General features: G+C 41.8%; 1 protein-coding gene across 3 annotated transcripts in view; it reads right to left on the bottom strand.

Moving 5' to 3' along the window:
- Window positions 1-686: 686 nt before the first annotated feature.
- Window positions 687-12,571, bottom strand: part of XPO4 (exportin 4) — a 78,310-nt gene continuing 66,425 nt past the window's right edge. For all 3 annotated transcript variants that reach the window (XM_042867138.1, XM_042867139.1, XM_042867140.1), the window contains exons 21-23: window positions 11,879-11,996; window positions 10,799-10,891; window positions 687-8,667 (exon numbers count right to left, since the gene is read on the bottom strand). In XM_042867138.1, the coding sequence (XP_042723072.1) occupies window positions 8,470-8,667; window positions 10,799-10,891; window positions 11,879-11,996 (409 nt within the window). In that variant the 3' untranslated portion in view covers window positions 687-8,469. The remainder of the gene's footprint in view (window positions 8,668-10,798; window positions 10,892-11,878; window positions 11,997-12,571) is intronic.

The raw sequence follows: 12,571 nt of genomic DNA on the forward strand, positions 1-12,571 counted from the left end.
ACACAGCATGCTCTACCAGTGGGGTACTCAGTGTACATCACCTGGTCCCCGCAGCACAGGTTACTGTCGGCCTTCTAGGAGCTCTCAGTCATCCTCTGAATTTTCAGTGCAGTAGGAAGGAGGTTTCAACCTCAGCCCATTTATGGACTCTCAGTTCTCTCTCATGGATGTGCAAATATTGCATGTGATCACGATGACTTCTCTTTTATCAGACCTTGTAGAGCCCTTGCACATAATTCATGGGCCACAAAGAGGGCTACAGACCTCAGATGGAAAAGCATTTGGGAGAAATCTAACGGTGCTGATGTTTTAAATGGATTTTAGATGATGACAGAATTGTAGGGGCTGGCAGGGACCTCTGGATGTCATCCACTCCAACCCGCTGCTAATGCAGGTTCATGCAGTAGGTCACACAGGGAAGCATCCATTTAAAAAACAACAAAATCAAACAAACAACAAAACAACCCCCCACCCTGAAACGGGATGACCATTACCTCTGTACTTTTTATATATCAATTGATTTTACTGTGCCACATCGTCCCCAGTTTGTGCTGTGCTCTCTCTCAACAGAAGTTATGAGATATATATACTGACATCCTAACTTGATGGATCTTTGTGGCCAGGGCCTTCTCACATTCATTTTTGTTCCCCCCCCAAAAGATGCAATCACTCTGCCATCACAAGAAGCAGGAAGGAAAATATATAAAATATATTTAGCAAAACCAGTAAAATTAAAGTAGAACAGAAAATGCAGTCAAGTAGCAAACATTATGTACAGCAGCGGTTTTACAGTTTGTCCTACGCATACCTCCATACTTATTTCACATACGCTTCTTAAGGAGAAGGAAGAAAACAGAAACAAGCTTTTATGACAGAACACATATTTTTCCTGAACAGTAAATGGGGTTTATCACTGCTTTTGCAGGTCCAATTCAGATTTTGTGTATGTATGTTTCAGCAAAATAAGAGGACACCATTCTCTCAGTCCCTAGATTCAAATGACACCGTCCTCCTCCTACAGACCACACCAGTATCTCACACAACAGCTACACTCACAGCATCTAGACATTATCTGTCCATTTCCAAGGATGTAGGTAACAAACAACCGAGATACAAAACAGGTATCTAATTTTTCCAGCTTTCCTGAGGCTGAGTGAAATGTTTACATACATGTGCGCTTATCAAAATTCCATGTTACAGTACATTTTTAACAGTAGTTTGTTAAACCATGAAAGTGCATAACAGCCTACAAGCAGGCAGAAAGTACTTCGGAACAGTCTCTCCTTACAGTGGCAGAATGCCAGCCTTCCCCAGAGGAGTGCTGGTCTCGTGAGAGGACATCAGTGTCTTCCTAAAGACTCCAAAGTGTGGCGATGGGCTTTGGTTTCTGTTACAGCAAGCATCGTGGAGCAAAGCAGCACTACAGGTATTGGCACGGTACTAAAACTAAAGGCAATGTCTTGCCAACTTATCGCCGATTATGGAGGAACCTTTCAAGTCAAGCACTGGTGAGTCTGTGGTAAACAGCACGGTGACAGATCGGGAGCGACCTGAATACATCATGAACCCAAACTGTGAAATCCACAGCAATGAGTTACAGCAAACCAGTCACGAGTGGCGAGACAGACATCAATGGGAAGGGAAAGGGAACGCATCACACAAAGCTGCTACCTTCTTTGGACTTGCAAAGACAACGTGGGATCAGCAAAATCAATCTGGTAACAGCTGATAGGTTTAAGGTGAGAACGGTTGTGCCATGAGATTCGGAGATAGGAGCAGAAAGAATGGTGGTTACACAGCACAAGATGGGTACTTTGGTGTTTGCTGGAGATTATTTGCCTGAAATGCTTCCCAAATAAAAAAGATTCCATTATATAATTAGCAAACCTCACGCTAATGGTGTCGTACCACACAATTCCAAAACAACCCCACGCTGCTGGGAGGGCAGCATTTACTGACCCTTGTGGGATGACACCGGGTAATGAGATGTTGACACGTGCACTGTGAACTTGCTTTTCTTCTTACAGAGTAGCGTGATTTTTCTTTCTTATCCCTATAAAAGGCTGCAACGTTTTACTTCCTACTCCTCATGCCCACTCCCAGACCTCCTCCTCTGCTCAGCAGCCAAACTGCTCCAGCAGCCTTTTTAAGAGTTAACGGCCATCAGGAGGGAAAACCAAATAAACCAGCCACTAACTTCAAACACAACTGAAGCACATGGAAATTTCTTAAAGGAAAAAATACATTTCCACAAACAAACATGAGTAAAGGTTTTGTACCCAAATCATTCAAGTTTATTCCAGACCTCGTATTTAAGGTAAAATAGTTCCATTTTCTACACGCAAGGCTGTTGGATGTGCTGCTGCTCTCAGGGACTTTGCCAGCTGTTCTCAGGGACTTGCTCAAAATTACCTTTGATGTTCCTGTCCTTCACCAGAAGAGTCACTGAACTAAAGCAGGCCAATATCAAGGTATGGTTGCAATAACTGAACTTTAGAAACCAGTGCAATTGCAGTGATACATAACGGCCGAGGTTACAGCGAGCTGCCAACACCACAGCTGTCACGGAGCTTTACTTCCAGGCTTCGAGAATTTTTCTTCCTTAAAAAACCAATGTGAATGCGTGAGAGGAAGAGGGGAACAGAACAGCACAGCTGTAGTTTTCCCAAACATAATCACATTACAGAACATTAGGAGCTGCTGCCTGTAACCAAGCTTTTCCAAAACACATAAAGTAGCATACAGTTGGATGTAATTTACATGGGAACAGACACGAGTTTGGCGAACATTTCCATGCCACACATCCTCAGAACTGTTTAAATTAAATCTACACGCAAAATATGAGAGCCAGAAATCAGCCTTCCTTCTGGGAATACAGACACTACCAGCAGGCCTGAAAAGTCACATTGTTTCTTTTGAGAGGGGGAAGGTAAATTTGTTCTTATGTTCCCAGCCACTTCTAGGACCTCTCTGGCACTCCCGTGCGCTGCGTCCCTCACACACCCACACCCACCATGGTTCTTTGTGTTGGAACTCATGCCCATAAGTGCTGATATTAACCTGAATTTTCTCCAGCAACTTGAACCAAGGGCCTGCTCGTTCACACAGCCCCTGCTGGTGCTTAGCTCCCAGTTCCCTAATGGCCCTCTGCTGGCTCCTGCCATAAGGAAGGATCACAAGTGAAATAGTTCAGGGGTTCAACGTAGGTGGGACTTCGGAATGTGATAAACAATAACACACACATCACACGTGGCCAAAACAAAATAAAAGCTCTCAGGGGAAAACATTTTGATCCTCCTCCTGTTAACGGATCTTAAAAATACGGAGTTTTCACTTCAAAACTGAAAATTCAGCCTGACTACATAGCTGCTTCCCAAGGTTCATTGCAATAAACTATGAAATATGTCTATGCAACTTTGTACCGTCAACTGTACAGGTAAAACAAGACATGAAATTAACTAGCGCTTCAATCCCTGCTTTTCATGATATATAAACTCAACATAGTACTGACTTGTACATTTAAATATTTACACGTTTGATTGCCAGCAGTCCTAGCATTTATTGCCTTAAAGCTGCATGGTTACTGCATGGACGTTCCTCATTTTGCACAAAGAGAACAAATAAAAGGGGATTTTTTCTTCATTATAAAATTTAGAATTGTTCAGTGAGAGATTCAAACACGCTGAGCAGTGTTATTAGAAAGCTTGGCCGTATGTTTGCTTTTTAAAATCATTTTCAAATATCGAGCAGTAATAGATGGAAAAGTGCACGAGCATGATCTTCCACTGAGGCTGGGAGAGCCTTCCCAGTCTTTTATAATGGCCTCAAGGAACATGAAAAGCAGGATAGGAAATGGGACGAAATGAAAAAGCAGCACTTGCTTTAACTCACCGAGGAGGAGGGCAGGCCAGGGACATCTTATTTCTCAGTCGCTTGAGCCCCAGTAAATCTCACATTGCTTTTTGTTTTCTTAATTTTTTTAAGACAGGTGGCTGCTTAAGGCTCTACAGCAAATCACACCATTTGCTTCATCATCTGTGCTAGGGAGCTTTAATCTCATGTACTGCCGAGGGCACGATTTTATACTAGAAGCAATGTAGAGGTTTTGGAGGGCTGGCTCTTTGTGTGTTAATCACTGCCACCAGGCTCTAGTTACACTGAGCAGAACTCGAGTGACAGTGGGAGAAACTTGAGAGACGTGGGAGAGACAATTCATGTTTGTTCATTGCAAAAAAGCATAAAAAAAAAGGCAATAAACCTACCACCACGAGAAGCACTTGAGAGAAGCAGCAGCACCAAAGCCTGGATACCTAACAACTGTCCTCCTCCTGTTTTTTCTATTTAGAGCAGAACCGAGGCACCGCGGTGGGGAATCGCGTCTTAGAAGAAGGAGCCACCACTGTAACTGAGGCAGCCACTGCAGACAGCCAGCAGCACTGGACTGCAGTGGACCATTCTTGTAGAACACCGTTCTGCCGCTGCCTCGACGGCTTTATAATTACAAAAACCTCCTGTTTTCATGACAGTAAATCTTACACCTCGCAAAACTAAAATTAAAATATTTAATATTTACATAGCATTTCCGATCCTCAATGCATTTTATAGGCATAAGCTAACCCTCACAACACCCCTGTGAGGTAGGTAGGTACCATCGCTGTTTTTACAAAGACACAGATTTAGCGACGTGCCAACGGCCTCAGAGGACCCAGTGGAAAAACTGATACAAAATTAGAGGAGCCTGGCTCCTACTCCTGCGCTTATATTCATCAAGCTACTTCCGTAAAGAACACCCCTCTTATGTAATTATTTAACTGAAATTACTTGAAGAGTCTTATAAAAGAAATGCTGCAATTGTCTCTTTGTAATAGTTTTCATGGATCACAAGTTAGAATTTACATTACCTCTTAAAGAATTAAATTTTAAATGGACAACTGACTACTCCAAGCAAGCTTATTTTCTAAAACTACATGGCTTAAATACAACGGGATTTACCCAGGTAAACATCGGGGTTTTACCAAGTGCAATGCACTATCAAAGAGATGCTCCAGCTTCAAACCCCTCTCGTTGAACTCGTAGGATTTGGACATGCTGAGAAAACAAGTTTCTCGTTCCTGAGGAAAACCGTGAGCCCTTTATCTCTGAACAGCGAAACACAAACCTGGGGGCAATAAGATGTAGCAGATTCTTGTGGTAACCCGGCAAAGGTAGTTAAGGCATTATGCGCATGAAAGCAGAGGTGTAATGCAGTTCACTTCTCCCTGCCCACGTGTCTGTGCTTTCAAAGTCTTGAATTTCACGACCCAAGCAGATAGTCATGCTTGCCAGCATCAGAATCTATAGGCTGAACAACAGAAAGTTACTGTGGTAGCATTAAAAATAGCTATGATGATGGGGAAGGGCTGGAAAAATGGGAAAGAAGCTACTGGATTTCTACCCTCAGAAGAAAAACATAGGAGCAGTAATCTGTTCTTGCAATATTATGCCTAGACAAATAAAGTTTGTTACAATTACATCATGCAGCATTTGCAATTCAGTTTGACATGCCCTTTTTGGATGTTTTCTTTCAAGAAACAAGTGCCTTTTCAAAACTACTACTCCCTTTGTATGCTGAATGGAAAATCAATGCAGTGATGCTATCGCTATTTCAGGACCATTACTTGGAGCCAGCTCTCAAGGTGCGCTGAAAGCCGTCCTTGGCGCTGTTCTGAGGACTTGAACGAACAATACACGCTCACAGCAACTGGATGCGGTGTTTTGTTTTTGCTGGGGTTGAGGAAGGGATATACAAGCAAAATAGTTTAGGCAGAAGTAGCCACCCAGCCAGGGGTATGAATTCAGAGAACTCATCGTTGAAAAACGTTCTGGGAATTTCATGAGTGTCACTAAGTGGAGACATCTTTGCACGTGCTCTGAAAGAAAAATCGTCTGGCAACGAAAGATCCACGCTGAACAGACAAGAGCAGAAGAAAAATTAAAAAGAACAGCGTTGTTCCACATAACATTAAGCACAAAAATCACACAAAGCGCTCTCTGGGACAGTTTCCCTTTAACATAACATCAATTTTAAATAGAGGGATAAACAAAAGTTTTAAACTATCTTCAAAATGTGTTTTTGAAAGTAAATCTTCATACTTTAGCAGGTCTTGATAGACAAACTAAGGCGTGCATCAGCACTTGTTACAATACAGCGGGCCTGAGTAGAAAGTAATGGGTATGCACGTGAATTTGTTCTGAATACTAACTTCATTTGTATCCCAATCACTTATAATACTTATGATAATGTCACACATGTGCAGTTATATTTCTGAATATTGAAACAGCTTTTAAAAAGTGACAGTGGCACAGCTAGTTGTAGAGGAGCATTGATTATCCAGTCAGATCCAAATAAGTTGAAGGTATGATTTGCCACAATCTCTTTGAAGGCATTGGCCTACATATTTGGCATCATCTACATTGTGACGAACCAGCAGCAGCTCTTTGAGCTCCTTCTGTTCACAGGCTTTGATGCCCCCAGTCACCCTGTGCAACATACAGGTTCAGAGAAACACCAGAAGCAGTTTCAGAATCATAGCAAAAAAACCAAGCTAATTAAAAAAGATCAATCTGCTGGGATCGTTATCATTTGAGCAAGTACACAGTCAGGAGTTTTTGGGGGTATTTTTTTTGAAGGAAAGCACTACAGCTTCAGGGAAAAATAGAGTGCAACATCCCTCCTGTTGTAAAAAAATATCCAAATTATGTTGGAAATAAAACACTCACAGGGAACGTATATGATCTAGTAAGTTTTATGGTCACTTTCTCATGCGTAAATCTGACCGGGCCCAGCTTTCACATAAATTAAGATAAATGTGCAATGAAGAGATGGCTTTTTTGGCCTTGGGGGTCCTCACTTGAGAGAGGTGTGGATTTAACTGAGAAATAAAGTCTTAGATCACTTATAGCACAGTATTACAGATTTGTCTTTTCAACATTCTGGCTATTGTGACTAATTATGAGATGAACAGCTGAAGGATGGCACTGAGTTGCAAACATGATGCTGTACATAGCCACACAAAGGTGTGCACTGTACATTCTACAGAAATTCAAAAAATATGGGAAATGTTCAACAACAATCTAGCAGAGGTGTTAAACAAAAGGGCCAACTTCTGCCTCCATTTCCACTAAAACCGATTTTACTCGGCGCGCAACATTTGTGTTTGCTTCAGTTTTCTCAGGCTCATGACTGGAGACAAAACAGGCTTCGCTTTTGTGTTCGTGTGCTACTCTTCCTTGTTGGTCCACTAAACTCTGCTGTTCTGCTGTCATAACCACTGAAGTGCTGACAAAAAATGAGCAAGAGCAGAGCAGCTGGGATGGCTCTACAGAGGCGGAGCTACATTCAGCAAAACCCAAATCCCCCACAGCACTGCACATCCCAGTTACCTTTCTTGACCAGAGTCAAGTAAGCACGGCCTCGAGTCAAAGGGTTTGCTACCACTGTTCTAGCACAAGTGTTTTAGCTAATGCCCCAACTTTGAAAGGTCTGTAAGTCAGCAATTTAGACCTTTTGAGTTGTTATTGCTTGAGCAAAGAGCTCAGTGTAGAAATACATCGCAGTTGCGCGTAGCCTGGACGTGAATCAAACCGATGCTGAAAGTAAAACTACGCGTGAACCCTGCATCACACTCAACTCCAAAATGACACCTGTCTGTGTGAAGGGCTGCAACAGGCACACGGCAGCTTAATGCCAACATCCTAAACCAACTCTGAAGAGTCAAATCTTGCCTTAAGTTCTGTAAGTATATGAAGTTTTTTTTCTTTTAAATTAAGGCAATGAAATGGCTGCAGATCCTAAAGTTCATTTTAGGGGAACAAAAATATACACCTTTTTTTCTTCTGAACTTTAGGCAGCAGAACATAATGTAAAAACCTGCATTACAGAAACATGCAATGTCAGGTTGATCTAGAAAAACAAAACAAAACACAAGTTAAAACACCATTCTTTTTTTCTCCCCATTGGAACACCAAACTCAAACTTTAGAGAGGAAAAAAATAAAGCTTAAAATCAGCTAAACTGTTTAGAGCTTTTTATGTATTCGCATCACACTCTAACATAATTCTGGATAGAAAAGAAATCTGCACGTTTATCTGGACACTCATTTTAAACCAGTGGGGAAAAAGGCACTGAATTTATTTTTCATTGTGCCCATATCTGTTTGCACATATATGGAAAAAAAATTAAATTCTCATTTTCTGTTCATTCTCTCCCACACACAAGTATGACAGATTGCAGCTAACACGTAATAGCAGAAGCTGATTCGAAGTTGACCTCTCCTATTCCACTGTGTTATGTATGTTCAAACTTCCAGACTCTCTCGAATCTGAGATGGCTGCAAAGAACCCAGAGACAGGTACAAGATTTAGTCAGCATTCAGCGTTTCTCAGTGCATTTTGCAGAAAGGGTCTAAATTAGGCATAGAGTTTTGTTGTTTATTTTACACAGAGAAGTCCACCAACATTTGCCATAAATTCTTCTAAACTCTTTAAGAAGGCCATCTTCTGCTTACGGTCCAGTGTAGGAGGAGTGCTGCTTGCAGTAAGCTTGTTGAAGGCATCTGCTAATCGCTGGTAGATTACTGGATCTTGCTGAGTTGATAGTAAGGTTTCAACTAACTCTGAATATTCAGCCTGTTAAACAAACGCGAGTCTCATTAATTCAAAAATAAAAATATCCAAAGCCACAATATATACAACTTCTCTTGTCAAGACAAAATCCAGAATTAAGGCTGTGACTGAAAACCCTCAGTAGTATCTCCCCACCGACTCCACCAACTGGCATACCAGGGGCTGCTATGGACTTGCGGCCTCCCACCTTTCTCTAAACCAGATAAAGACTTTGAACCAGAACAGGCTGAAACTTCAAGCACTCCGCTCAAAGTTCTTTCTGGCTCTTAGCATATGCTCAGTTCTATGAACTGAGCTTCTCTCCCTTCACAGCTGCCCCACATTCAGTACGCCATTTCCCTCCACACTTCTCCCTCTCTCTGGATTCCCTTCCCTGGGACAGACAGCTTAAATTCCTAAGAGTTTCCCCACTTGAACAGCAGCAGAAGACAAAGAAGCACATTAAACGTGATTAGGATAGTGAAGGAAAGCCTGAAGGTTTTAAGAGCAGCAAACTGACTGCTGTTCAGGGAGTACCAGGCTCCTGGCTCTTTTTATCTAACATGCTCACTTGTCCCTTTACGTGGGATGAGTGCTGCTAACCAGACAGGAGATTCATATGGAAAAGTGGCTTAAGAACACCTCTGTCAAAGGCTTGTCAACCTGGCAAGAAGGGCTTTCAAGAGCATGTTGGGGGACAGTGGTAACAACTTGTAGACAAGTGGGAATGGTGATCAGCAGCACTAAGAACGTGAGGCAGTAATAGATCTAAGAGTGTTCATCAAGAAGGATAAAACAGCCTGAAGTTGTCAAATGTCTAAGAAGAAATACATTCAGCCTTGGAAACAAACAGTAAGAACAGATGCAGAGCTGCAAGATCACTGCAGAAACTTAGAGGTGGTGGGACAGCTGATATAACTGGAGTGCTCTAATGGACAGAGAGGTTCTTTGGACAGAGAAGAGCACAGAAGGTTGCTGTTTACGTGAAAGAAGGAAATTAAGGATGCTGTCTTATGGACAAGGCAACAGTCTAGCTGAGTGCTCGTGGGTCAGAATAAAGAGGCAGTAAAGATGATGACATGGTGTGAGTTATTACAAGTCCCCTAAACAGGTGAATAGAGGACCACCAGGTCATCTTTAAGCAACTGGAGAAGAATTTGGGTCACAGACTCTTAGGAGATAATCTCCCTGACACCTGCATGCCAGATTGGCCAAAGGTTCTTCTGCATTTGCTACTCACAGACAAGGAAGTACTGGGCAGGGAGGTGGTACTTAATGAGAGCCTTGGCTGCGCAGATGGTGAAATAGTGGAGTTCAGCATTCTTAAGAGAGTGAGGGCAGAATAGGAGAGTACTGACCCTGCACATCCTGAAAGCAGATTTCAGCTTATTCAGGAGACTGGCGGGTGAGATCCTGCGCAATGCAGCTCTCAAGACCAGCAAAGCTGACAGGTTTGTTATTTCAAGGCCAGCCACTCTATTGCCTTTGAAGGACTGCGGAGACTGGGTACACACTGATGGCTGTATGAAATCAAATGTGTCCATCTCCAAAGGATTGTGTTTAATGGTTCATATCCACGTGGAAGCCAGTTTTAATAGTGCCCAGGGGCCTTATACCGGGGTGTCCAGAATTGCAGTAGAAACAGACCAACTCCCTGCAACTATACAGACTGGGAAATGAGAGCTTGAGAAGCAGCTCTGCTGAATAAAGAATCAGAGGGTTTCAGTGGAGCTGCTGAAGTGTCAGCAGCACACAGGACTGTATTTATTATTTGTCTTTACAGAGCTCTCATTCCATATTACACATGGAATACTGTGTCCAGCCTTGGATTTCCCATTGTTGAAGAACAGTGACTGATCTAAAGGAGGGCCACCAAGATAGTCAGACAGGTGCTGAAAGTACATCTGTTTTAAAGACAACAAAGCTTTCAATGGGCTGCTTGGAGGCTCTGCACCACCTATCTTGGAGGTTTTGAAGACACGGTTGGAAAAAGTCCTGAATGAGCCAACCCGACTTTGGTATTTAGCCAATTTCAAGCAAGAAGTTGGACTGCAGACCTCCTGAATGATGCTACAGTTTGCCAAATGCACAGTAATTAACCATTCTCCATCAAAAAGTGAGTGGTTTTCAGAGTTCTGAAGTGTTTATATCATACCTGATGCAAACACACTAATGTGTAGAATGCTTCACCTGCTGCAGTTGTCATTTCTGTATTGTGCTTCTGAAGTACCAGCATATCAAAGACCATCTGAAATCACAAAACAAAAGCAGAGAAAGAATGAAGTTCCTCAAGTTTTAAAGTCTCCCACAAGAGCCTTTCTCTCACAGAAAGACAAACAAGGAATGGATTAATAAGATCAATTTTAAAAAATTAAGTGGAACATTTAGAGAAAAGGCAGATAGCCATGTTAACATGATGAATACAGTTATTTAAGGTGTTTCTCACACTCTTAGCTTAGCTGATGTAAACTCTTAATGAGAAGTCTCTAGCAGTCTGAATGTCGGATTGGTAAGAAAACATCAAGCAAAACTGATCTACTGAAATCCAGAGTCCAGAACGCAAGTACCCCAATCACTTTGTTCCTGATTATCAGTGAGCTACCAGCTGGCTGCTACCTGCTAACCTGGAAATTCAATGAAATACAGTGAGTGGTCCTTTAAGGAAACTGCCAAGAAAAAGCAAAATTTATTGGGTACATTGAACAAATGACAGCATTTACCTTTCTTTGCTGTACCCAATTATGCTCTTGTTTTAGTATTCTAACCCTACCTTCATTTCACACAATTCTGGAAGCTTTGTGACACACTTAACAGTAAATTTAACTGCTGAAACTACTGAGATTCATTCAAGAACTCACGTACCGAGCACAGACAAAATATAAATTGCTGAAGTATATATATTTATATATAAATATAAATAATTCTGAAGTATTCAGATCTTTTGTTGAATGTTGAAAAGTCATTTTCCTCTCTGTGTTCCTACTCTTCTTTCTAATACAGTCAGTGTTCCTGATCCTCTATGCTCTTCTTCAACTGCAAGTTCTGTCTCTTACTATTTGTGCATGATGCTCATTAATGTAGTCTGACAGTATCACTATTTGGCCTCTTGAAACCACTTGTATGCAAAAAACCAACCAACCAACCAACCAACAAACAAACAAACAAAAAACACAAAAAAGCAACTACAACACAACAACAAAAAGCCCACAAAGTAACATGAAACAGTTGTTCTTACCTTAAGAAAGTGCCTTGTTGCTAGAAAGAGGGCTGAATCTGTTTCTTGTGCTTTTGCACACTGTTCTGCTAGCGGTGTTACAGCCTCCAGACAGAGCTGGCAAACCTCAGAACTCATTCTGGCAACGAGCATTAAAGAATCAACACCAGATTTCAGTGAAATTGTAACAAAACTTCCCAGTGGCGTCACTAGAAAACACTTCAATGCTTATATATTCTAAGTTATCTTTGTATTGTAGAGCAGTTAATAAAATAATAAAATAATAAATATAAAAAAGGGAAAAAAGGGAACTCTGTCTTTGTTGCTTTCCTTTATTAGCTGCACACCCTGAAGTACCACAACCCTCTCTGACATAACACTTTCAGAAAGAGTCCCTTATGCTCAAGCTCATCTGTGTCTGACACGTGCCACAGATTAGTGAAAATGGTGCTCCTGTTGTAAGAGGGAGAGCCCATTGGCAACATGACAGGAAATGCTCTGGAGCCAGCCCAGGAGAACAGCAGCAGTGTTTTCTATTACCAGCTGAGAAACTAATTCAGGAACAGCTTTGGGATGCCAGCTGAAGGCTTATGAAGTTACACACTCTGAAGTGAAGTAATGGAGGAGGCAGGAATGGCTGCCAGAAAAAACTTACACGTTAAACCACTTAAACACTGCATTCAAGCAACACGAGTCAGGAAATTCAGCTAATAC

The sequence above is a fragment of the Lagopus leucura genome, unplaced genomic scaffold (genome assembly GCF_019238085.1).
Source record: "Lagopus leucura isolate 7727_CA_CO unplaced genomic scaffold, USGS_WTPT01 Super-Scaffold_100001, whole genome shotgun sequence".
In the NCBI taxonomy this organism is placed as follows: domain Eukaryota; kingdom Metazoa; phylum Chordata; class Aves; order Galliformes; family Phasianidae; genus Lagopus; species Lagopus leucura.